Source organism: Artemia franciscana, chromosome 3, assembly GCF_032884065.1.
Source record: "Artemia franciscana chromosome 3, ASM3288406v1, whole genome shotgun sequence".
In the NCBI taxonomy this organism is placed as follows: Eukaryota; Metazoa; Arthropoda; class Branchiopoda; order Anostraca; family Artemiidae; genus Artemia; species Artemia franciscana.
The window spans coordinates 46,545,497-46,573,189 of NC_088865.1; the positions used below are offsets into that span (position 1 = coordinate 46,545,497).

The 27,693-nt window shown below is 34.8% G+C and overlaps 1 protein-coding gene across 3 annotated transcripts; it reads left to right on the forward strand.

Annotated features, from left to right (window-relative positions):
* Nucleotides 1–707: 707 nt before the first annotated feature.
* Nucleotides 708–27,490, forward strand: LOC136025330 (uncharacterized). Of its 3 annotated transcripts, none has more exons than XM_065701247.1 (6): nt 708–801; nt 8,253–8,379; nt 11,007–11,326; nt 17,715–17,878; nt 19,718–19,839; nt 23,416–27,490. In XM_065701247.1, exons 2-6 carry the CDS (start codon nt 8,263–8,265, stop codon nt 23,533–23,535), a joined length of 843 nt encoding a protein of 280 aa, XP_065557319.1. In that variant the 5' UTR covers nt 708–801; nt 8,253–8,262; the 3' UTR covers nt 23,536–27,490. The 3 variants fall into 3 exon arrangements, with proteins under 3 accessions (XP_065557319.1, XP_065557318.1, XP_065557317.1); XM_065701246.1 differs by having other exon boundaries at nt 721–975; XM_065701245.1 differs by having other exon boundaries at nt 721–940.
* Nucleotides 27,491–27,693: the final 203 nt, after the last annotated feature.

Genomic DNA, 27,693 nt, shown 5'->3' on the forward strand with positions numbered 1-27,693 from the left:
AGATTCTGGTTTAGAGAGAGGTCAAACAACTTATAACCACAGAATATATATGTAAAGCGAAGGCTTTTGGGACTTTCAAGTTTTAACTTTGAGAGGACTAAGAAGCAGTAAAAATTTAATTTCTAAGCCTTATTTTATACTTTTCGTTTCTTTGTCTGGAAACTCGATCTTTTGAAATGTATTTATCAGACAATTTGTATGTAAGTACCAAAATAAAGTTATTGTTTGTTATATCGTCTTTGCTTTTGAACCCAGATACCAGGTATTATTCTCGTGGCCTCTAGGAACGTTCTATAGGGAATCTTTGCAATAAATGTATTATAATAACATCCATCCACTTCTAACATGATTCTCTTGTCAAAAATATTGGATATTATCCACAGTTCAATTCTACCTTAATCTTTCACTCACTTATCCTCTGCAATAATCGCCTTTCACAATAAGCACCCCGTAATACTCTTTTCTCTTAAATTAAACTCTCCCGTATTATTATCTCCTCAAAATAAACCCCCTATAATATCTCTGTAGTGATAAATCCCTTTATAATTTAATCGATGATAATAATGTTTTAACGTTTTAAGACCCACGGATCCTATTTTGGTGCGGGGGATATTAAATGTTTTCGTTTTTATTAATTTTGACACCTAGGTCCTGAAAACTTTGGTGGCCTAGGTTACACCGTTACACCAGAACCTTTTGGATTAAGGCAACACTGTAGACACAAAATTCAAAACCTTTTTTATTGTTTTTTTTTTTGCAAGCATTGAACAGGGATAGGCCTGAACTGAGTTCAGTTCAAAGGTTGTAGAAAAATACTTCTAAAAGTCGATTTCAAAATTAATTTACAAGGTTATCTTGGATAAAGAAATGATCATCACTAAATGCAAGATTCTACTCAGCACATAGCCTAGTGTCATCTTGTAAATCCAATGGAAAAAATGTTACAGTCTAATTTGCTCTCTTCTTATTAAATAAGTAATTTTTTTTTTTTTAGCTTAGGCTACACCATTTTACTCAGTATAATTTTTATGATAGTCAGGGATACTTCTGCTTGGACTGTATCTGCATCCCAGTTAACCCAAATTGTTGTTTATGTAGCCCCATACATAAGTTTTCATGGTTTTGTATCTTGACACTATGAATCAGTGGCATAGTGCTAATTAGGTAGCATTCTAATTTAACGGCTTTTTAATAGGCCTATACTTGGAAAGCAGTTGATGTATGTGAATAAATTTCTTAGGAATTACTCAGAGGCTTAGGTTAATAATCTCCTAGAAAGATACTTCAAAGCACCTATCTTCACTTCTCCCTCCAAAGATGGGTCTTTATTCTGTGGTATAAAAGTGAAACCTTGCAAAATATATTTTCTGCTCAAATGAGGCACAGAAAAGTGTTTTGAGCCTCAAACCTTTCCTCCATCCCTATTTATGAGACATGCAAATTATATTTCTGAAGTTGACCCTTTTTGTGGCTTGAAATTCTGCTGAGATAACAGGAACTACATTTTAAAGAACAAAGCCAATTTTGAAACCAAAATTTAAGGTGCATTTTTTGTCAGAAATCAGATACCTGTCCTGTATACAACTTTCTAAGCCCTGCAAAACAGAAAAGAATTAAAAGAGTAGAGTAGCAATACCTTTTGGTTAGGTTTATATGAATGGACTGTTCAGGTTGCTAAGAAATAAACTTACCTCTAGTCAGATTTACATCCTCAATCTAAATTTAACATGCTGTTTGCATTGGAAATTAACTTTACCCTCCCCCACCACTACATATACCAGTTTAGGGTAAATGTGCACATCAGGGGGATAGGATAAATTTCAAACTTACCATTTGTGTCAGAATTGCATCCTGAATCCAAATTTAACATCAATTTGTGTCAAAAATGAACTCCCCCTTAATGTGCAAATATATATCCAGAATTGGTATGTACAGGGGTGGGGGTGGATTTCATCTCAGATGAATTAAATGTTAAATTTTGATTCAGGATGCAGTTCTGACTTTCAAGGTAATTTTTTTCTCAGCTAGCCTACCTGAATAGTCTGTTAATTTAAAACGTCCCCCATACCTTCTGAAGGTATATTTTTGGCTGTGGATTAATTCTAGAAAGTTTTATTCACCTAACTCAACTATTTTTTGAGGAGCAAGAAGGCCCTAGACTCAAAGAAATTTGCTGAAAAAGTACAGACCTAAACCAAGAAAATTAGCCAACTTTTGGATATAATTTTGAGCTAAATCTAGGTATTGAGGGGATTTGATTCAGTTAAATTGGAATTAACTCTGGAAAACCAATATATAGAAATTATATAAATAGCCCACACTATAACAAAAATTCTTTGCATAAAGCTGAATTTGAAAAAGAAGACAAATTACTCTCTTGCCAAAAGCACTGTTCTGTCAAAAATAGGCATACTCTGTTTTTCTGAATCTAAAATTTTTACCTGGATAATTGTGGTACAAGACTCCTTGTAAACTAGCTACAAAAGCAGCAAAATCTTACTTGATTCTTATCAAGAAAACCTCTGATTTGTTTTTATCTCTGCTTTTTATTTTAATTATACCCATCCCCCTTTTCTGCTAATGCTTGAACCTAGTCATGGATTAAACATCAAATTTGCTGATTTTTTTCTAGTTTGGATTATAGATCAACTGTTGATAAAAGATAAATAGCCTACAAAAATAAATGTGAACTAACAAAAATCAGCAGAGTTAGTCTTTAGCCCAGGACTGTATTCAGGGTAAGAGATAGGAATACTTGTTGTGGTTGACCATATCTACAGGAAAATGCCAATAAAAATACTTTACAATTAGGCCTCTTATTTTATGCTTTTTTTTAGATGTCATGGCCACTTTACTGACAATACACCCTACTCCCTAAAGGTACCAGATGTAGCCCTAGGATATATAGAAAACAATAAAGCTCTTACTTTGTAACATGCAACTTCAGGGTATTGGAAATGCAATCCCAGTTAATTGAATAGGATTTAAAGCTATATGGAGGTTTTGTAAATTTAAAGGGGCTCTGTTGCTTCCAGAGAAAAAAGTAAAGAAGTTACTCAATCCTTTTTTATGCTTTTTCAAAATATAATAATTGTTTCCCTTGCAAATTCAATTTGAAGTTTTTAAATGGACCCTAAAGTAACACTTAATTTCTGTCAGTACTTGATAAGAGTAGTGATAGAAGTTGTGCCATTACATTCCTTGCTTTCTGCTTATTTTCAATATAGCATTTGTTACTCTGACAATGCATTCCTGTATTAATATGGTTCTATATTAAGTCCCGAATAAGAAGTTTTTTCATTGTGTATCATCTTGTGAAATTTCTTGTATTTTTTGTTAAAACAGGCTTGCTGAATTCTTGACTAGTGAAAATCACTCTGTGTAATCACTCTGGTTATTGAATTATCTGAATTAGGTTTCACAGTTGAGTCATTTAAGGGGGTACAAGTGATATACATTGGATATACAAGTGGAGTAAGAGCATAAACAAGCCATTGAGTAGTGTGTCTACCTTGTCCCTATTTGGGTGATGGAATTGTCTCCAAATTTACCAGATATTTTTTTTTATTCACAAGACAATTTTACAAAGTTTTGAATATTTTCTTTTTTTTTATTATCATTATTACAGGCTTCACAGCTCCATTGCAGATGATGATTTGCTAGACTCCTGGTAATTACCTCATTTTCCAACACTGAGGTATTTGTTGTACCTTCTCTTGAATGGGCCCAGGGAAATATTTTCTGGGATTACCTCTGCTGGCAATCAGTTCCATGTGGCAATCAATCACTGGGCAGAACTTGTTTTCAGATATTCTGGGTGGGGAGTACCCTGCTCAAGGTAGTCCTGACAGGATGAACCATGGCAAGTTGATTGCAAGGGCTTTGCTCTCTCAGGAACAAGCATTGATAGCTCCTCTGATGGAATGTTATTCATGTACTTGTAGAAAAACAACATGGACACCACATCAAGGTGCTCCTGGATCAACTGTGCAGTTTAGCTTTTGTGTTGCAAGAGGTCGCTGCACAAACTGCTCTATTTTGAATTTGTTGGAGCAGAGCAATGTGGCTTTTTGGTGCACCAGCAAAGAGAGGACATGCATATTCCATGACAGTTCTAATGCACAAAATGAGAAGTGACAGAATAGAGTAAGACTCATCAGGGATAAGACTTTTGCATCTTAGGATAACTCCTAACTTCTTGGAGCAAGAGGTTCTAATTCTACTGGGATGCTCAGTCCATGGGAGATCCAAAGAAAAATGAACTCCCAGTAGGCACAGTGTATCAAGGTGTGTTATTGACTCTTCTTTGAAGACCAAATCAGGTAATCCCTCATATTACAAGCCTTAAAAATTAGGGAGCCCTTTTGTTTTTAATGCATTAAAACTTAAAAGTCATGCATCTGCCCATGCCTCAATCCAGGTCAGTCTGAAGCTCCTTGTGGGCTTTGCTGGGATCTTTGTCTTTTGCAATTGATGTTTTTATGTCATGTCATAAGCAAAGTGGTGAGGTTTCTTCACAAGGTTGTCCCATAGGTCGTTTATGAACATCAAGAAAAGAGTTGGCACAAGAATACTTACTTGGGGTTTTCCTGATAAGATTGGGTGTTCTTTTGATATGAAGCTATCAAGGACAACTTGCAATGATTGTTGACAAAGAAAGTCAGCAGGCACATTAGATAGTTAACCATCAGTTCCATAGGCTTTCAGTTTACAAAGAAGTCCCTTGTGCCATACAGGATCAAAGGCTTTTGCAATGTCAAAAGAGAGAAGGTGAATATCCTGCCCCTGAGAAAGGAGCTCAACCTACTCCTGATACTGGGCAATCAGACAGTCTAATGTAGACCATTTGCTACAAAAACTGTATTGTGTGTCAGCCAACAACAAATTTGACTCAAGGTATTGGTAAAGGGTCTTATTAATGATACTTTTATAAACTTTACATATGTAGGACAGAATACTTATTGGACAATACAATTCAGCATTAGTAAGGTTGGACTCTTTCTTTTGAACAGGGACCATATGAGCAGTTTTCCAGGCAGGGGAGATTCCATCTTCATCAAGTGGGGATACCTTTAAAAAGGCTTGTGCAAGAGCATTTGCCTTTTCCTGACCTGACTGGATCATCATCCCTACAACACAAAGTGAGGGAATTAATCCCACTGCTTTGTTTAAAATATTATACCTGTTTTCATGATATTTTCATTTCTTAAATTCTGTTAATGGAAAGGCTATGTTGTCAAAGAAATTATTTGCTTCTAGGATCCCAGCTATTTTAAGCAAAACTCAAAATTTTTTTGATACTAGAACCTGTTCCTCAAAAAATACTTGTCCAGCCCAGATAAATTCAAAAATCACGAAAAAAATTGCATTAGACTCATGTGAAGGCAGGAGAATTGGCTGAAAGTCGTAGTGTTAAAAGCATGAAAACCCAAAACCAGGGTTTGAAGATTATATAAGACTTTGCTAGCTCATGACATTCAGTTGATGGTGATGAAACGTATTGTGAATAAAACATATAGTGAATAAAACTGAGTGGCGTGTAATAATAAATTTGCAAGGACTGAGTGACCAAATATAACATTCCCATACATCAAAGTGCAGAACAAATTTTTACTTTACCCTCAAAGTACTGTTAATCAATAGTAGCCTCTTGTTATATAGAATCAGTTGCCAGAAAGTTGTCAACCTTGTCTAACCTGTGTTGATCTTTTGTTCTTATGATGCTACCCACTGAATTTGAAAATACCTAAACTGGACCAGAGAATAAGTGACAGTGCTTCTTGTGGTGATATCCACTGAACTTGAAAATCTCTAAACTGGACCACGGAATAAGGGACAGTGAACAGAACATACTTCTGGTGTGAATAGAAACAGTAATGATGTCAAAACAAAAGCGTCTACAGCAAAGCCCTAAAAAACAATGTTGATAGGTGTGTAACCTGTAGTGTAAACTTAGACGAGAGTTCATCAGCACTAAACTGTTACGACTCTGAAAATTGGGTCTGTGCTGCTAGCCTAAATATAAATGACTCTAAATATGACCTACTGCACAAAATGGTGGGAAAAACTGGTCTCAAGTAGGTGTGTCCAGCATGCAAAGTCAAGTCCCCAGAGCGCTTCACATCACTTTGCTTCAGTCGCCGAGACCACATCTATTGCGGGCAATGCACCTGAGATTCGAGCTAGCAACCAGCCGTGAAAAATTTAGCGTGGCCGAACCGTCTCTCGCGAGTAAGTGTAGCACTGATGGCGCCTGACGAATTGTGCAAAGTGCAGTTTCTTCTCTGCAGCTCAAGTTTAGACCTGACGAATTGTGCAAAGTGCAGTTTCTTCTCTGCAGCTCAAGTTTAGACAATCATTTGAGTCGAATATTTGTCATGTTGTTTGTGCCAAAAATGACAGAGGGAATAGAAAAAAAAAACAATGCCGTCGCTTATGGTATACATCTGTCCCAGGATTACAGCAGAGCTATTCTTTTAATCCTAGGAAATGATTTCGGTTTAAAATGTGGCTCAGTAACCAACGTACGAAGACTCCTGCCTCTCAACAGAGAAGGATCAGCCATTGGGTAGCCGCCCACCACCAGTCATTTCCATAGTTAGTTCCTTTGCACTAAAAAAGCAATTTCTGCATAAATCTTTCGAGAAAAAATGTGGAATACAAATTAGAAACGACATGTCAAGGGAACACCATGCCTGTCATAAAACGCTTGTAGAAGAGCTTGAAACCAGAACTGTCACAGGGGAGATAAACCTAGCCATCCGTGGCTTTGAAATTGTGTAAAAAAAAAAGAGACCAAGCCCAAGGGAAGCACCCCCATCCCAGTCGGTGCCCATGCAGCCCTAAACCTGCATAATAGGGGACGTGTATATAGTGTCGTAAATAAAGTGTCTAGTTATAGTGAGCATAGTTTAGGACTAAGTGAAAGTGTCTAAGATCTATGGCAATGTTCTTGTGTATTCTCGCGTGATGATGAGTTATCCCGACTGCAACTGATACATCCTTGACATTCACCACCGCCAGTTCCTGTATCACTTCTCAAGACTCTCAGTTGGATGCTACTTCCTTTGAGCTTATCAAAGAGGATCAAGTCGGACCAGGTGCAAACAGGAGTCAACACATAAGTCCAGACTTTTCTATTTTCCAATCTAACGTTGACCAACTAACAAACAAATTACAGGAACTTAGGAGTCGGACGTACCAAAAAGACTATGACCTGGTTTTATTAACAGAAGTGTGTCCTGAGAATTCAAGAACAAGGCTAGAAGATTCTCATATTAATAAGTCTGATTACCGAGTCGTCTCTGACCTTTCTTGTACAGGATGCCAACGCGGTGCTCTGGCTCTGATCGAAAATACATATGCAGTATGTAAGCTGAACATTAAGGCAAATTCAGTCTCCATCGAATCTATATGGTTTGACCTTACTTATGAAGACCAGTGCCAACGCTCTCTCGGAATCGGTTGTATCTATTGAAGCCCGTCTTCACCCTCAGCCATTGAGACTGAGAACTTTCTCTCATTAATATTCCGTCAAGCTATTGAAAACTATAAAGGTGATTTTATTATTAGAGGTGACTTCAATTTCTCAGAACTGATCTGGAAGGACGGGTACCCTTACAACTCTGCTCCCAATAGCCCGATTAAAGCTAGACCATTAATTGTGACTGTACACGACCTTTCTGTCTACCAACCAATTGACCAACCCACTCGGTTGGGCGTCAAGTGCGCGAATTCTACTCCCTGGTTCAGTTTCTTTTGACTGTTAGAACTGTAGCCATTTGCTTAGTTAGGAACTTATGTGTCATTCAGAGAATCATACTGCTATTATATTTGGAGTTCGGCCAGAAATTCCATTTGGTATCAACGAGGTTAGTGTATGCATAATTTAACTCCTTGGCTTTTATTTATAAGTTGATGTTTAGCCGGACCTGGTGAATTTCTCATGATTAAAATGAGAACAGATAGCACCAAGTAAGGAAAAGCCAACACATGTCTAAGATAAACAGAAAATAAAATGACTAATCAAGTCAGATTTAAAATAGATATAATTTATTAGAAGTTAAAACGGGACTATCCCCCCCTTCCAACCTCTTTAAAGCTAGTGGGTCAGTTGTACGTTAGTAAATATTATATATTTTTGACTGTGTCTTTTAGTTGTCGAAAAATACGGAATAAGTAGTTAAGTATAGGTTAAGTTTTCAGGAAAGAAGCAACATATGAAAATATGGTTTTAACCTCTTTCTTTTCAGATTGAATCCAATGAGTAAGAAGGGAAATCAAGATCATCCTGAAGTAAAGGAAGAATCAGAGGAGGAAATCAGAAAAGAAATAGAGAAGTATCAGAAAAAGCTTAAGATTGCTGTATTTAATCACAGAGTAAGACTTAAAAATAATCATTCTTTGCAAAGCAGTGCCAGTGCTTAATTTGGGCTTATAGAGAAATGCTATCTTATTTTTGCCTTCACTAAAAACAAAATCAGAGGGAGAAAATTGTTATGTTCTGAAATCAAGTTTTGAATGTTAACTTGAATTAATATTATTAATGGATTATAAAAGGAGGAATTAGTAATATTTCAATTACGAACTGTGCAGGTTGTAACTAATTTTATTGTAAAGGCAGATTCATTTGCTTGACAAATATCCTCTAAACCTCTCCTTTGAGCAAAAACCAATTATTCTTATATCCATTTGGGTATAATGTCAAATGCTGAAATGACGTATATTGTTAAAGTGCAGTTTTGTAAGTCATAGGAATAAAAAAGATGTATTTGCTGTTATAGTGGATTGTAGAACCATAATAGAACCTACATGTATATGCTGAAGATTTTTAGGGGGGCATAGAAAGATCTGTTTAAGCCAATAAATGGCCGAAAGGCGCGTTTGTACTTTTAGAACAAACGTAAAACTTGTTTTGGTTCAAATGAATACCTTTAATGAAAGTTTTTGCTGTAGTTCATAGTTTTGGGTAGTGATTTTTGTATTTATTTTCTAAAAAAAAATCTTTCCACAACTGAAATTGTAATATTCTTCCATTACTTGTACTTTAGGTATTTTAACTTTTTGTAATTTTGCGCTTTTTGTTTTATTTTTATTTGTGTTTATAATTTGTTTTGGGCTTTTTGTGGCTCAATTGTTTTACTGTTCAACGATCTGTTTCTTCTGAAACTTAAAATTGAGCTTTCCTGAAGCCTTGCCTGTAAGTGGATCAAACAGTTCGTGGTAAAGAACTGTAGTAAGGAGCGAAACTAAAAGTAAGTAAGTCAGCAAAACTCTAAAAAATGGAATTTTGATGCCAACAGTTGCATCAAAAGAATCGCATTTTAATGCTGATTTTAATCACGTATAGATATGACATTTTGACCTAAAATACGTTTTAATATTAATAGTAATGCGTTATAGAATATATTAATATTTCTCATCTTTAGCTTAGGATAAACAATCGTTTTTTTTTTTTGACACTACTCTCTTTAATATTTAATCAAATTTATATAGCAAGCCAAAGAAAAGGAGGGAGAAAGATTTAAATACTATTTAGTAGCATGGCTTGTGATATCCACTGCAGTGGGAGAATTTTCCCTTGCAACAATTTTAACCAGCTGAAGAACTTTTCTTTTAATACTTACCTGTTGTACCTTGCTGCAATCTCAAAAGAAAGAAAATTCAAGGAAATTTCCCCCTGTGGAAAGATATCCCTCGGCAAGACATTTCTCCAAGGCAAATTCACAGAATTTAGGGGAGAGAGAAACGGATATAAGTTAAATAGAAACTTTAGAACAAAACAAAGAAAAAAACAAAATTTAAATAATAAAAATCGGAATATTTTGACTCCACGTCGGGGAGCTTTATCTATGGAAAAGAAAGGATAAATTCAATTAAGCGCAACATACAAAGAAAAAGACAAAAATAAAGATATATAACTCGCATTTTAATAACCTCCCAAATACTGCAATCATTGTAAATAACCTGAATGAGCACACGAATATGTCACACCAGATTGTCTCTCGTTTACCGTAGTTTCAGTTTGAGAGTATAATCTAGAAAAATGAATACTGTATTTATTCGAAAGATTTTACATAAATCCCAGGCTACCAAACTCATGATTATAATTACAAGGTCAAGCTTGTTTGAACTTCATATACAATCTAAGGTTATATGTGGCACCAGGTCAAAAAAAACTTATGCATTTTATATTGAATCGAATTTTTTTTATTTGCCAACTTAGCTGCGGTCCATTGACTCTTTCCTGAATTGGCCTCGTCATGGCTTTCGCTCATAAGGTTAACGCTTGTTTTGGACTGATACTAATTGAAATTTTGACATGTCCTCTAATTAAGTTATTGTAAATTAGATTTAATCTATATTCCCATTCTTCTCATTAATACTAATATCCCTATGTATGATCTTTTTATTTAAAAAAATTCATTCAATATATAACATGTAAATATCTTAGACCTGTTATGATATTTAACTTTAGATTGTCTGTATAGTTCAAATGACCTTAGAGAGACGATTTGGTGAACCAGAGACAATCTTGTGTCATTTGCACGTGCTTATTAAGGCTATTTACAGTGATTGAAGTATTTTCGAGTTTATTAAGATATGAGTTTGACTTTTTTTTTCTTTTTATTGTGCGTATGTTTTTTTTTGTCTTTTTCTTTATATGTTGCGTTCAATTTTATTTAAAAGAATTCAGGGCTCAAAAGAGTGTTTGGTTTAGAAATAATCAATATTGTGTATTCGTTTAGGTACAGATGCGATTTAGTATTTGTATTTGCGATTATTAAGTATTTGCATTAAGTATTTTAGTATATGTATTTTGCTCGGTCTAGAACCCGAGGTGATTGACGATCCAACTGTAAAGTTGACAGGTAATTCAGGTCTTCTGCTCTTCATTTATGAAGGATGTCTACACTTGAATCTGCATCTTTTTTCTAACTCGCCTTACTTCATATTGGCCAGTATTCTTGATGTATTGTATTTAAGTATTAATTTTATTTGTGCAGGTAATTTTTCAAGCTTTGGAAATCCGAAGAGGAAGGTTAAAAGATGGGAGAATAGTACAAGAGAGGCATCTTGACATTCTTTTAGGCATGATTACAAACATCAATAATGCTCAACAGCCTCTTTTTAGAAAGCTAGAGAAAATTTGTAAGAATAAAGAAGAGGAACAAAAAAAAGTTGCAGAAAGGGAGGTAGTTCAATTGAAGAAGCAGATAAAATCTCATAAGATTCAAATCAAATCGCAAAAGAGGTCAAGGGAAGACGAGCCAGTAAGCAGAAAAACAGAAACACCAACTTACCAGCCTATCAAGAGGTCAAAGAGGTATGCTAAAAATAATATTATTCGGCTATTTTTTTTCTATGGCTACTATCTTTGTTTATTTTCCCAGTGAAGAATTTTTTGCTTCTATAGAATATAGCTTGCTATCTTCTACTAAGGACTCTATCTTCTACTAATGGATTGCATACCAATTATATGTATGCACATAATTGTATACCAATCATTTAATGCATGATTGGCTGTTCTGACAAAAAATGACTGGGTGTAAAAGGCCAGAGTTGTTTGGGTGTTTTGAGACGGTTGGGCGGGGTCTCGACTTTGTCATAAACTCCTTCTTCCATCCCTACCTCCTTGAAAGAAAATCCTGCTTGCTTGGCCTCGTAGTAGCAGCGGGGAGAACATTTCATGGGCTTGCCTAACCAAAACCGTGACTGCAAATAGCACTGTAGAATGACCTTGAGGAGTGGTGCCCTTCGAGCAAATGATAGCCTAGTAAACAAGACAAATTCTCATTGTATTTTGATAAATGGATAGTTCTTAGATTTATTAATTATAACTTTGCAAAAATTTGTATATTTTGATTTAGTTGACTGCTTGGTTATGCTGTTTCGTCCTAGGTATTTGGATAGGTGAGTAAGGTCAAGAAATAGTTCAAGTGCTTGTTTGTCTTAATTGCTAAAGTAAGGAAATAGTTCTTTTCTTCTTCTTTCATTTCTTTTTTTTTACCATTTAATTACCTCTAACACATTATAGAAAAATTCTACATGAATTTTGTAAAAATTTATTCGGATAGGAAGGATGGGGTATATTGGCAGGGAGTAGGGCTTATGGTGAATAACGAATGTTTTAATTATGGAATGTTTTTAGCTATTTTTATAAGAAATGTGTCTAGCTCTGTTTTTCATTATGAGCTGCTGCCCATTGTAGCATAATTTTTGCATTCATGTATACATTATGCGTCGGAGGCTATAGGCTGTCTGATTACTTGTGCAGGCCATCTACTTTTATTGATAAGAAGTCATCGCCAAGTGCAGAAAGTCATTTTGTAACCAATATTTGCCTTGACTTGTGGAAAGCATTTATTCAACTGTAGGTCTCAGGAACTTTTTGCCGTTTGGCTCTAAGTTGACATAAGCATTATGTGCAGGTTGAAGAAAAAGCTGTTATTCCCTGATTTTTTTCTGGTTGGACTCTTATTCTTTTGAAGTCATATCAGTTCCAATAACTTGAATATTTTTTGACATTGGACATTGCAACTTTGAAAGAAAAGCTATCTCATTGACATTTTGGTCTAAAAATTCAGACATTTTGGACTAGACTTATTTGGAGTTTCCAAAACTCATCTCTCAGAAAACCAAAAATAGGTAATATACAATTTATTTATTCAAGTAGGAAGAATGGGTACAAAGGCAGTGAGCAGGACTCGAGACATATAAGGAAGCTTCCGTTTCTTGCTTAGGCTTGTAAAAAGAATGAATGATACAATTTGAGTTGTTTGCTTCACGACCAAAAAGTACAAGGAATCATACCAGATAAGTGCTATGTGGCAGAGTAATACTGCTGTGGTTTACGTACACAGTTTGGTTTGTACTTGGTCTGGTGCGAAGTTTGAACTTAAGCAGAGTTTTCCCTATTTAGGCGTTAAGCAAGGTCCTATCCCTGTTTTGTGGATTATTTTGGTTGACTTTGTCCTAAGGAACGCGGCAATGGCTATAGGAGAACATGGTATCAAAGGGAAAGGTTAAACTTTCAAAGATTTAGGTAATCAAGGATGATGTTGCGCAACAAGAAAATTGATGAAATGAAGGGCTTCAGTTACCTGCTTGGTTATATTAGGAAACATGGTGGATATAGTTAAATTATAAAGAATAGAACGGCCAAAGTGGAGGGTATTTCTTGAAGTTGAAGAAAGCCTGGAAAAATAGTAAGATAAGAGTGTGAACTGGAATGAAAATATTGGAAGCCACGGTAATGACATTGGTTAAGTACGACTCTGATACTTCGATACTTTGAAATGCAGTGGAAGGTTTGTTAATTTTTTTCCAGAAGAAGTTGTGTAAGGGTAGTTTATGTACTTGTTTGACTGGTCCTATCTAACAGTAAGATGTGCCAAAAAGGGGTTCTACTCCACATTTTAGGGGTTTATTTTAGCTTGCGTAGGATTGTGCTTTTTTGGGGCTAAACCAAAAGAAGGTTGTCCCCAAAGGGGATTTGAATAAGTTATAAGAAAATATTTAGATGAAATTGGAACTTCGCGGGAGGGTGTCAAGAAGGAAGCTTTGAATAGATTGGTGTAAGGGAGGAGCGTGTACAGCTGTTAATGCACCTGACCTCTGGTGGCGTGGTGTTTCTACGTGTTTCCTTAGTAGTAGAGTTCTTAGATGTTCTTCAGGTTCGGAAATCCAATAAAGGATACTGATGATTATGCTAAAAAGGGCTATTCATCCTGTCTGATAGACAATAAGCTGGGTCTCTCGCCCTCATTTCAGACCCAGAGTCAATCCCATCGTTTCTGTGACTGTTGTTATCCTGATTCTATTTTTCAAACATACCTTCCGGTTCTTCCAAACTTGTTTCAGCTGAAAGAAAAGGTTTTAGGTTGAATTTTGAGTTGAGTATAAAAGAACTGTATGATTAGTACATCCAGAAAGCAGCGAGTGAATGCAGAAAACCTCTAAGTACAAATGTTTATGACGGCTATGACGTACAGTAACCTCACACCAGGAAAAAAACAAGAAAGAAAAAAAAGTAAGCATGTGACAATTACTGTGTAAGAGGCCGGCGATCACGAGACCTGAAGAAGAAAACTAATTGAAGATTGCTGAGAGCGCAAAAGGTTTTTAAATTAGCAACGTACGCACGCGTAAAGCACTGAAAACACCGAAGGCTTAAGTAAGACTGATATTTTACAAAAGGGATTTATTCTTTTTCAAATCGACCATTTACGATCGAAACGGTTGAGTGTGGACCAGTGCTGTCATTTGGAATTTAACTCTATCCCAAGCTTTACTTGCTAAAGATCTTAAGATTTGATAAATAATTACAACATATTAAAGAATAACGCAGTAAACACCAAAGGTACTTTTTGAAGGTAATGCCAAATATACGGTATATACTTTCCCGTATCTCCCATTTTTAAAGTTGTTCTTGCAATTTGAAGTTATCTTTAATGTTTGACGTGTGTTTTGTTGTTCGTGAAAGAAGACCAGTTACAGATTCTGATCATGGAAAGGCAACACTTGCAGTAACCTGTATTTTATTTTCTGTTGGTCCAGAGTAAGCCAATTTTAAGCTAGCGATGATTCAAACAAGCGCTGTCAAAACCTTGTTATACCACCTACATTTTCCTTCAGTATTGTTTCCATTGGAAATCAAGGGTTTTAACTTCACTTATACACAGTAAATTCAGTTCACGTACTAACTGAGTCACGAATACTTAAAAAGATATAGTGATGTTTCGCAAACCATTACAAAGAAATACTATTAACAAACAAAAATAGTGACAAGTAAATATCAGGTGAACCATGCGCCAAACATAACTTGAACAAATTTGGACATGTCAGAACCGGTTCCATACAATTTTGATCATATGCTTCCGATTTTGTGACCAACAATCCATTCAGAGTAAATAAATTTCTGGTGATTCTTCTTTTTAGTAACAGGAAAATAGGCGCTCGTATAATACATAATATAAACACAACACAGGATATCAAGTGATTAGGAAAGTATTTTCCAAGATTCCAAGTTCAGGAGTGAAATTCAAAGGTCTTGGCACAAACCCCAGGGAGTAACAACCCTGCTACCGATTGGCTCAGTCCATTTTCTTCTATCTGATTTGGTTCTCAAGATACTTAGAAGTTTACAGTGTATTCTTCTTTTTATTTAATCAAAATAATGAGCGAAAATTGATTTTCCGATTTTTTTTTTTCTAGCCATCTTTTTTCCGCCAGTTGAGGGAATTATTCATTCAGTAACGGTAGGTTTTGAGTTTAGAGTGGGCAGACAAGAATTTTAGACCATAAACGCTTTTGTAACATTTTGGTTGCGAGAGGCTATCAAATGAAGAGACCACAATATAAAATTACAAACTTGAAAAATTCAATAGTTATATAAAAGCGATAAGATTTCCCAGAGACTTTCAGACAGAAAAAGGTTTGTTTAACCCCTTTCAGATAATCCAATTTAGAGGATTGGTGGATTTTGTGACTTGGCAAACTCTGAAGGTAGTTGTGCTAGGTGAAAGAGGCTTTCAAGAAAGGATGTACAGTTTAAAATGGTAAAGTTTCAGTAGGCTCAGTGGCTTGCCTAGAGGGACGTGGACTGTCTGAGGTGGCCCTTTACAGGGGCAGCACAGAAAAAAGAAGGCCAAAAGAGAAGAGGGTCACTTCTAAAGCCTATTACAACCCCAGATGATCAAGCTTACATTTATTGAACAATTCAAGTTGAATTTATAATTTATGCTGGTTCTATTTCAATTACACAGCTATAATTCCTATATTTCAGTTTCACATCTAGAAATGTCTTTCAGCGGAAGCAAAAATACAAAGAAAAGTAAAAAAAAAATTCAAAACAGTAAAACATAGACATAAAAAAACAAAAAAAAGACGAAACACTTGCATCTAGGTGAAACAGAAATTATATAGCAACATGTGCCGAAAATGGCAAGCTGAAGCAATTTTCTCTTTATGACAAAGAAGTATAGGCCCATATGCGTAGGCTTTTATAGGTTCAATAAATGAGGTGTAGTTTTTTGATCCAGAAAAGTTTCATATCCTAAAATATTTAACTTTATATTTGGACTGAAATTCATATTGTCCGACTTTCACCGTCTTGTTCTTCCTTCCTACTGAGACAACTTGCAAAATAGACTAACTAGAGTATTGTATAAACTAGATTTACCAGAAAGAACACCAAGTAGATTCTTATTTAAAGAAATTTCGACTTCGCTGCCAGCGCTAACCGAAACTCAAAAGTTGATAACAATCTTGATAACAATAAATAAGTCACAAGACTCCCGGTTTTACAGAGATTCCAAATACATTATTCATCAAATTTAAAATTGCCGATAAAAGCTACGAGTCTGAGAAGGTTTGAATAATTCAAGAAAATGAGGAGTGACGCCCTCAAAAGAGAGGAGATATTACTAAAAATTTTGTAGTAATTATTTGTTGCAAGCTAGCCATTGAAGGAGGTGTGAGCTAAACTGGGTCTTTTTGTGGGGAAGGGATGCTTGATCCTTCAGAAACTGCATCCTTGGGCCAAGTTTACCAACTTCTTAAGAGGTCCTTGTGATCACTGTGGAGAGAAAAATTTAAATTCTTGTATATCATCATTTAGACTAAGCATGTAATATAAATAACAAAGGAAGATCAGCTCCCCTATTTTTGCGTAAATATTCTCATGTGAAGCAAGATATTATTTTTACTTGGTACTATTAGGTAGCTTGAGAGACTTATCAGGACAAGTATGGGGCCCCTTTGAATATTGTAGTACTAGGCTGGTTTATGGTACTAGGCTACCAATTTTACTAGTTTTGGTACTAGGCTACACTAAGCCTAGTACTAGGCTCAGTGTATGCTAGTTTTTATTTAAACTGATTTTTTAGACAAGATGCTTATTTATTATATACTTTTTTTTCACTCTGTTGCAATGCGTGGTGGCTCATTTTTGATAATAAATGTCATATCTCATGCTTACTTCCAAACAAGTGGAAGGAGGTGGGAGCAGGGACAAGTGGTGTGTGAGCTCTTGTCATTTTTAGATTTTACCCAGGATGGTAAAATAAACAGAAATTAAATACAAAAAGAAAGTTAATTAAACTATCAGAAATGAAATATAAAAAGAAATGAAACTAAATAGCAAAATTAAAACTCGAAACCTACTGAAACTATCCTATTTAAGAGGGAGGCTGCAATCCCCCCTCTGCTTCAGGAACGATTTCTTTCATAAAAGAATTATTTTAGAACAAATTCGTATATTTTTTCACAAAGCCTTTAGAATGGAAGGTTGTGTTTATCAGTATTTTATTTAAACAATATAACTCGAAGTTTAAGCATCATGAAAGTCAATCGGTAATTAGAATACATGGCTTTATTTCTCGCACTCTAAAATACTTTCAGTTAATTAATAGTTGAATTAACTGAAAGCTGAAGGAGTGGTATCCCCCTCGTATGCAGGGTAATTGTTGTATGTTTTGAGCTCTAATATCGATCTTTACTTCCATTTGAAGATAATTTATTTTTTTTACTTGCATACAAAGGCCATTCAGATAAGCATAAGCCCACACTATCCATACTCTAAGGGAATTACCCCTGTATTTATTCCGCTATTGAAAAAAGGTAACTTTGAGAGTTCTTGGCTAATTGTCTGAAGAGTTCGCCTTAGTATCCTCTGTTGTGTCTGTTAATTTGTAGGCTTGTCATTATTACAGGTTGGAGGCTCTTTCAAATCCTAACTTAAAGATTGAAGTTATGCCCCCAGATCCAGGTGAGGGTCTAAACCGGATTGACTTGCTTGTAATGAATCTTAGTGACCAAAATCAAGTACCTGATATTCACAACCCTGAATTGAAAACTTCATTCATGCGTTGTATTGGTAAGTCTTATTATTTTTATTGTTCTTCCTTTGTTTTCTTCTTGTTCTTCTTCGTAGTTCAAGATTATAAAAACAGTTTCTATTGACGTGAATCGTATACAATTTCATGGGAAAAAAATAATAATTAAAATAAACATCTATGTGTATGAGGCCTATTGGAAAATTTTCATTTCATATTTTCTATTTTTTCCCGTAAGTATTATCTTAACGAATATGTCAATGCAAATATTCAAAAGGATTAGGCAACCACTGTAATCTGGTGTGAATATGTCAATTACATTTAGATGGCACTCTAAATTGGAAGAATTTCTGCGTCTATCGTTTTGGGGGTCTGAGGCAATGGTAGTATCACTTTTACTTAGGGTGAACTCAGTTCGTTTTTAAGTTTGACTTGATTACTCATTTTGGTTTCAATCTGATTTAGGCCGCATTAATTCATTCAATAATATATTTATTTTCAAGTCTACATTATTCATTTTTATTTCTGTTTGTTTTAGGTTTCGATTATTCTCTTTTCGTCATTACTAATTCTTTTAATTTTGACTTATTTTATGACTTTCATTTTTCCTTACTTTACATCTCTCGTTTTTGAATCAACATGATTTTGTTATGGATTAATTGTACGAATATTTTACGGTCTTTAAGACTGATAAAAAATTAAAATATTGTACAGAAATTTGTGCAATAACTCCTTAATAGTTCTTTCAAGAAATTATGGCTGGAGGAAAAGGGGGTTATCAATCATGCTGATTGAAAATCAAATTAATTTTCTTTTTGAGAGGCTAGTCTGAATCCTGAACTGCTGACGCCTGTAAATGCATGAAATGTAGATCGCACTAAACAAATCTGGTATTTGCGCTTGACTAGCATTGTCCCAATTGCAAGAGGTGGAGGCCTCAGTGCCCCCCCCCCAGTAAAGAAAGGCCTGATTAGAAAGACACCCATGAAGCGGGAAATTAGCTGTACAAAAGGTTTTACAGGGTTGACTTGACACTTTGTTGACGCAAGCCAGGAATAAGGACAGTTTTTGTGAATTAATCTTTGAACTCAGGCGTGATTGTAACTGTTTGTGTTTATGGCTTTTTTGGGGTAAGGCGAGGATATATATTTTTCAGACTCGCCTAAGCGACGCGAAAGGTCATTTGCCCTCGTACATGACTACTAAATTCAAAAAAAGTCAAATACTAACACAAGTTGCACATTGGATGAAAGAAAAAAAGTTGGTATATCGCTTTTTCCGAATTTGTCCTTAAAAAAATATCTTTTTAGGTTCCCTTTTCCCAAAGAGCAATTCCAGAAAATCTTAATGTGATCGGCCAAAAAAAGGATACAGAATTACGACCTCATCCCTTTTAGTCAAATTAACAGTTGAGCCAAGTTAAATAGTCAATTCAAGTATGAATATTTACGCAAGATGTCCTATATCCGTATACGTCTAACTGATAAACCTAGGACTGAGTTTAGGTATCATGTCTAGGCTAAGCAAGTGCTTTCTGGTCACCTACCTTTACGCCATACCTTTAGCTGACAACCTATGTGGCTTAGGAATGTTCACCGGAAGATGAAAGATAGCATGTCTAGAATAGTTTATGCTTTACTGTGGCAAGAGATAGACTGGGCGTCCCAGATGAGACAGGGATGATACAATAAAAGAAACCTTAGTGGCATTCTAGGAAAGGGGTCACAGAAGAAGCCTTGAACAAAGTGGATGTAGAAGTGGTATGTGCCAATTTGTTGGCCTGCGGCGACTCTACAGTAAAGCGAGTTTGAGGTAGCAAAAGGTAATATACTACTATATGTGTTATTTGTTTGTTACTATTCATGCTTTATTCATTTCAGGGCTAGCAGATCCTCCTCTCTATGAAAAATTCCTGGAAGTCTTTGACTTAGAGCGTAAAAAATTTGAATCGACTAAAGTCAGGGATCAACCCTTTAGCATCAGGCCTGAACATGTTTTGTCGGTAAGCCTGTTAACAAAGATCAGCAATATAGTGTTTGTAGCTTATATTATGTACAAGGCCGTGTCCAAGGTGGGTGGGAAGTCTGAAGAGGGTTCGAGCCCCCTCCCCAGATGTTCGTTCCGCTAGTAACGAAGGAACAGAAATTCGTACGAAATTTTTTTTATGCGTTTTTTAAGTTTTTTGTAAACCCCCACCCACGAACAAAAATCCTGGATACGGCCCTGATGATACATAGCCTTTTTTATCGAACGACGTGACAATCGTCTATTTAATGGGAATTCAACTCTTGACAGTTTCTGGTTGGCAAATAAGTGTTTTTATGGTTCTTTAGATCTTTTATTTGTCAGAATGAAAGGATTCTGCTTTTACCCGCAAGTTTTTACGTTCCCTTGAAGACCTTAAATGCTCAAAATTAGGATAAAATTGCAGCAATTGCAGCAGCATGATTAAAAAATGCCTTCCCAACAGCCAAAAAAAAAAAATCCTAAAACAAAAAAAAATTATTTGTAACACTACTTACTCATTGAGGCTAACTTATAATGGCTTAAACTGGCTAACACACAAGTACTTGAAAAACCGAGATTATGAAGATAAAAATCTTCAACTCTCCAAATCACAATCCCCATCCTATGCTACTATGATTTGAGGTAACTCCAAGAAGCTTCATAGATGGCATTCTAAATTGGAAGAATTTTTGCGTCTATCGTTTTGGGGGTCTGAGGCAATAGTAGTATCACTTTTACTTAGGGTGAACTCAGTTCGTTTTTAAGTTTGACTTGATTACTCATTTTGGTTTCAATCTGATTTAGGCCGCATTAATTCATTCAATAATATATTTATTTTCAAGTCTACATTATTCATTTTTATTTCTGTTTGTTTTAGGTTTCGATTTTTCTCTTTTCGTCATTACTAATTCTTTTAGCATTTTTCGTATTACTTTCCAATTGTGTATTTTTTCTACCTTATACTCCCCTCAAAATAAATCTTCGGTAAGTACCTGAGCAAGGCCTCCACTTGACACAATCGCTGATTTTTCGGGTGGACTCTTTTGATGAAAACTAGTAAACTAGGTAACAAAATATTCTTGAGGCCAAAAGTCAAATAAACATGGATTTTTCTCGGGTTAAAATTGAGTTGGTCCACATCTAATGCACACATTTAGATGTTCGCACATCTAACACACGCACGCAATTAGGTAAGCAAATATAGCTAAAATAGTAAAATTTGCATTTTTAATTCTTATTATTTCCTGCACTGTTCTTATTATCCGTTTGTTTTCATCTTGTTTTTCTTTTAACTTCAGTAAATACTTGCTTTTGACATGTTATATTTTGGCACGTGCGTAGTTGAGAGCCTTAACCCCCCTCCCCCTCCCCCAAGTTCCGTGTTTTTTACGGTTATACCAGCTAATTTCTTTTCTATTTTTCGATATACTACTGGTAGCCCTAGGATTGTATGCTCCAGCTATTCTGTATTTTTCTCAAGTTCCAGTATTCCTTGCTTCCGGTTTTCTAATGAATTATTTCATATGGCTACACAAATCTTCAGCAGCACATCTTTTTGTTTGTAATTGTGTTTCTGTGTAGTACAAAAGCATTTCTGCCATCAGAAATATCTGGAAATAATCTAGGATTGTTGTCTGTTTTTCTACTCTTGTGCAAGAAGTGAAACAAATGTTATTACCAAGAAGCCTTCAAACGCATCTTAGCACATTACATGTTAGGAAACGTATCTTAGCCAACGTATCTTAATATATTATTCTTGAGGTATTATAAACTACTTATTCAATCTTTTTTTTAGTACTTGGGGTTCAGTGCAACAGCAGGAATCACTGTACATAAACAATTAGTATCATATATACCGGGGAAAAATATCTTATAGTAAGGAGAACATCCTTATTAAATAAATAATAAAATAAATATTAAATAAATAAAATAAGCTATTTTATTATTACATATTAAATTAATAATTTAGTAATATCAAATAATTAAATATTATTAAATATTAAATAAATAAAAATTATTAAATGTTAAATAAATAAAATAAGGAAAACAAAGAATACTCTTCTCCGTTTTTGTCACTTTCATAAACAACAAAATGGACCGGAATATTTACCAACTTTCCAGTACTTAATTCCTTATTTTAGAGTACCAAGGACACCAAAATGAAAGCGTTTTCGCCCCCTGGCCTCATCTTAGATCTTTTCATACCTAAGACCGGGATTTTCTGCAATGGTTCTTTTGGTTGTTAAAGAAAAATTTCAAATTTTCTTTGCGTAAATTCTCTTCTTTGTTGTCACACTGATTCGTAAAAGGGAAAGTTTCTTGGTTAAAAACAAACCCAATCACGTTGCTTGTGAGTGTACCACTCACAAGCAATAGGCTGGTACAGCTGTTATGTTCAATAGAGCTATTGAACAAATATAGGCTACCGGGAATATATAAAAATTAAGTAATAAAAGTGAATACTTTTGAGCCAGGAGAAAATAAGGATTCTATTCATACGTTGATAGTTAATCAAAGGGATAAAAATATTAGGACTGAACTTTATTGCTTTCTTAATCTTGAATAATTTTAGTATTATCTATACTATGCATAGCTTAGATTTATGGCGGTGTTTGTCTTTTGCTATGGCAAACAGGGAAGTTACAGTTTTTCTACAGCTCTTTGATAACATTTTCTGCTTATTTTTCAGACACGTTCTTTATTTTTAAACTTGGCGCCCGCTGAGTGGTAAAACTACATGACTACTGATGGAGAAATTTTTTAAATTGAATTAAGTTTCTGGGTTTTCTTGATTTTTTAAGAAGTACTATTTGTTTGTATCCTCTTAACCAAAACGAAGAATAAAATTTCATTTTTAATGTCCTCGGTACTTCAAAATACCGAGTACTTCAAAGTACCAAAGTACCTGGTCGATACCAAAGTACCGGTACTTCAAAGTATTCTCATCTATGAGAATTAAAAATAAGCTTTTCTTCTGCATAAGTAATGTGATAATTGGTACTAAGAAGAAACCATAAACATTCGCAAATTTCTCAAAATCCCCTCAAAGCTCTCATTGTTCTAATCCCTGGAACACATCTTAGCTTGTTTTATAATAACTTGTTATTCTTTAAGTATCTTAGAATATATGTGTATCAAGTGTATGCTGTTTTGAAGTTTCTTTGAATCTTTACCACTAAATCTTTTTGTCAGCCCTTCTGTTTCCTTGCAGTAGCAAATTATTATTGATTAAAAGAAATTGTCAGTATTCTCCTGTTTTTGCAAATTCTTTATTTTTCCTACCCCTCAAAAATCTCTTAACCTAACATACATAGTGTATTACTCTAGCCTTATCTTAAAGTACTTGTTTGTCATTTTACTTATCTCTTCTTACTATTTGTCTTACTTCTTACTTATCTTCTCATTACTTATCTTAAAATATGTAAAAGAAATAATATTTGAGGATAAATATAAAACTTGAACGAATAAAAAGTCTGAAACATTTGGCTTATATCTAGGTTCATCAACTAATCTACATCATCTAATTAACTGCATCATCAACTAATTGTAATGATCTTCTATATTATTTCAGTTCAAGAAGCGAAACAATCGGTATTTATTATCTTCAAATATTGTCAGATCAACTCGATTACTTCGACGCAATGGAACTAGCACATCAACTAATCATTTAAGATTTGTTTCTTCTTCATAGAATATACCCTGTAAGTGTTGTTAAATAGTTTTTACAGACAAAAGTGTTAACTTCCGTCAACTGTTCTGTTGTTTTTGTTACCATGGTATGTAGAAAAGATTAATAATTTCAATTAAAAGATAAACATATATATATATATATATATATATATATATATATATATATATATATATATATATATATATATATATATAGTACCGGGAGCCAGACGGCTTCGACGCTAGGCCCCGGCATGAGGCAGGCTTCTATATATAGATTCTCAATGTCGCTTGTCTTCTTACCTCAGTTATTTGATTATTCAAGCGAATCCGAATTCTAACAACGATTTCTTCTAAGCTTCAAACTTTTGGTTTCCTTTTTAAAGGCTTTTTGAATTGTTGCAATCCCTTGTCAAAATGTATACAAATCTTTTGTAACTACCAGCTTTTTTGCTCTTTAAGCAATGTAATGTACTTCTCCATACGTGAAAATCTTCAATTTTTCCACATAAGTGTGACAAGTGTCACAACGTCATTGCAATACTGATGTATATAAAAATGACGTCACTCACATAAATAGTTTTTTTTTCAAAATTAAGGCTCTTAACGAATTTCCTCAATTTTCTGACCTGCTAAATCGTTTTTTTAGGCCAGAATATACAAGGATGGTAATTTTCCTGAAAAAATATAGAGGCGTTTTCGAGAAAAAATACATACATAAATAAGTAAATATTACAATTATTGCTCGTTTATAAAGATAGTAATATCCGGATTATTGACTGTTTTCTAATTTTACTCTACCGGAGCCAATTTAAAAAGTTTGTCCCATAAAAAAATATGTCCCAGAAAAAAAATAAGAGTAACCTTTTATTTGACTTCAGAAAAAGAAATTTGCTTTTACTATAACTTCCCAATGCTGGTAATTTTTAACTGGAGCTTTCTCTAACCTAAGGTTTTGGACAAATTGTGCATAGTTTTCTTAGAGAGAGAGAGAGAGAGATCAGTATATTTAAAAACTATCGTAGCATAGCTAAATTCAGTTTTTTCACAAAAATCATACATTTAAACAAAAATCACACACTACAACTCAGCATTAAAAATTGATGTGAAGAAAGGCACAAATGAGTTGGCGTATCGATTAGTTCGTACTTTAGGGGGTACAAGTTCATTTTGTAACAGAGTTCGGCTATTGGGAGGGGCTGGTTCGGGTAGTAGTGATCGGTGGCTCTTATTGGCTAGGACGAATTTTCCAAATTGGTGAATAAGGTGTTCAAGCCAGACTTTAAGTAGAGATAAATTTAATTTAGCGAGGGCTTGATCATAGGGTATGCCACGGTTTCGGAGTATAATCCTTGTTGCTCTTTTCTGGACGCACTCTATGTCGCGTAATAGGTACGCTGTGCGGATAGTAGATGGACCCCACACCGGCACGCGTACTCGAGCAACGGGTGAACATAACACATGTAGGCATGGAGAAGGCTTTCAGTATCACACCCAAAACGCCTCATTTTGGTAAGTGTCTGAAGGCTTGCATTAGCCTTGTGGACGGTTAAATTAATATGGGCACTGAAACTACAGTCACTAGTGAAAGTTACTCCAAGATTTTTATTTTGTTCACAATCGGAAAGGGACTAGAGGCATATCTATATTCCGCTTCAGAGGGTTGAACCGAATTATCTTCGACTTGCCTACGTTAATGGTAAGATCATGACTTGAGCATTCGGTCTTTAGCTGATCAAATAACTGGAGAACCGCATTTAGAACCCTATATTAAATAGTAAAATATAAAGGGGGCATCATTTAATACTTTTCGGTTGCAGATCTTCTTTGTAGTTTAAATTGATATTGTTATGCTGAAGAAGCAGAAGTTGTTTGTTTTTCTGTGAAATCGTCTGGAATATTTTCTTCTAGTGCGTCACCTCGTGGGAAATTTCTGTAAGATTTTTTATGTTACCTAAAATTGCTCCCTTTCGATTAATATTTGGGATGTGGGATTTACTGAGGTGTTAGAGATTCGTAATCCATTTCTTCTTTCCCAGAATCTTTTTTTGTTGAGTTCCAAGATTCTACAGTAAAAAAAAATCTTAGAACAGTATGAGAATCCCTAAATTATTGTCATCAGAAGTATAACAGGTGTTGTTCTGTGATGTTAATCAGACTTTATGGAAAGTATAAATGACAATCCCAGTTAGGTCTTTTAGGTTTCGAGAAAAAGTCCATCCTCTGTGGGGGGGGGGGGTTAGAGGCTCCCTAATTTTATGCAACGGGGAGATCTACTAGAAAAGATGAATTGTTTCTTTAACAATGGAGAGATGATTTACAAAAGAAATACCAAAACCTGAAAAGTACTCTGTAGGCCATTTTGCTTTATGCCATAAGGACTTCCGAAAGCTTTCTATCGTAAAAAATCTCGCTTTTTATTTATTTATACAGAAATTACTGCGCTATAAAAATTTTTTAAAGGCCAAATTTAGAAAAACATCGCTAATTTGGTGGTAGAGAATAGACCTTTAGATTTCTTATTGACGTGTAGCTCTTCAATCACCTCGTTTTCTTTATTCAATTTTGAAACTACATACTACATACAACATTTAAAGCTGGATACGAGTGTTTTACATTAATACGAAGAAATAATAAACTCTTTACATGTGATTTGGCCTGTATTCGTGTTTGTACTCGACACATTATTTATCGTGTAACGGATGTGGCTCATATTCTCTTTATTTATAAAATCTTTCTTTTTGGTTATACAACTACAGAGTGTCCATTGTCGATATCTTAGATATCCATTATGGTTATCTATATCTGGGATATGCAACGTGTCTGATCTTGTAGTTTAATGCCACAAAAGTGAGTGCTTTGTATAGAAATAAATCCACAATTTTGTTTCCACAGACATATGTTTATGGGAACGTCTGTATTTTGTAAATATTTTTGTGTGTGTTTTATGATGCATATGTCTTTAGTCCCCATATGAACACAGCCCTAAAAAATAGGGAAAAAAAGAAACTCAAAAATGGCTTCCTTTTGTTCTGATTTTGATCTTTGCTTATTGGAAATAAAAAGGATCCTGCTTTTGCTGCACAAATTGAAATTAAAAATCATCTTTGTATGACAGAATTAGTCTAACCTTCAAAGGAAGAAGGACATAAAATCTAGAATTTGTGCTCTTTTGTAATATGGAAATTGCTGTGTTAGAGTGAAAAATGGGAATTGTAATATTAATATTTTTACTATCTATCTAAAAGATGCATTAATAATAACTTGAATTGCATAACAAGTTTAGATTTTACTTTTTCCTACTATCATCTATTCTTTGCCAAGAGTTGTTTTCTTTTTTTGGGGGGAATGGGGGTGGGATTGTTTACTTGGATGTATCTCATTTTCGGCTTAATGGGTAGCAGTATGAATAAACGGGTCTCAAGCTTCAAAATTGGATAAAGAAGTTGTTTTAGGGCTTTTTTTAGATTAAAATTAGTCAATTGGCATAAGAACTATGGCTTCTGGCTGATACTGTGACCTAAATATAACATATGATAATAATGCACTATTACAGGCAGTTTATTACATGCCTGCAAAAAAAGGTAAGACAGGTAGACATTCAGTTCTGAATTTCACTCCAAGGAGATTTTTCTCTCTACCCCTCTTCGTGGAAACTTTTAGGCAACTATCCAAGGGTTGTAAATTAACGTATTTTTGAATTCTACAGTTCTTTGGGATTTATCCCCTGTCTGCTGTTAGCTATTTTATGCTAATAGGATTTTTTTTACTCTCATTCTTTAGTTTAAAAGAACTTTTGTTGGTAGTGAGTGTTCATGAATATGTCTGTGATTCTTAGGAAGTAATTAATTCACTATTTTCGCGCATGATGGCGAAATTGTCGAAACCGAGTTTTGTGTCTCGACATTTAGAAATCATAGTTGTTTTGTAGTTACATTTTCTGTTTCGATGGATTAAATTGACTCCTAGAACTGTGATCTTGTTTTGCCTTTTAGTTTGGAGTTTTTAGTGTACCCAAAACAGGCCAAACCGCCCTCTCAAGGTTTTATCACTGACTAACAAAAGAAAAAACGTGGCACTAAACTCTTCAGTCCGCCCCGGTAGTGCTTATCTCCGCTTCGTCACCCTTTAGCTACGAAGTGAGATGGGGGTGGAGGGGGATCCTGCGCTTTTGCACACC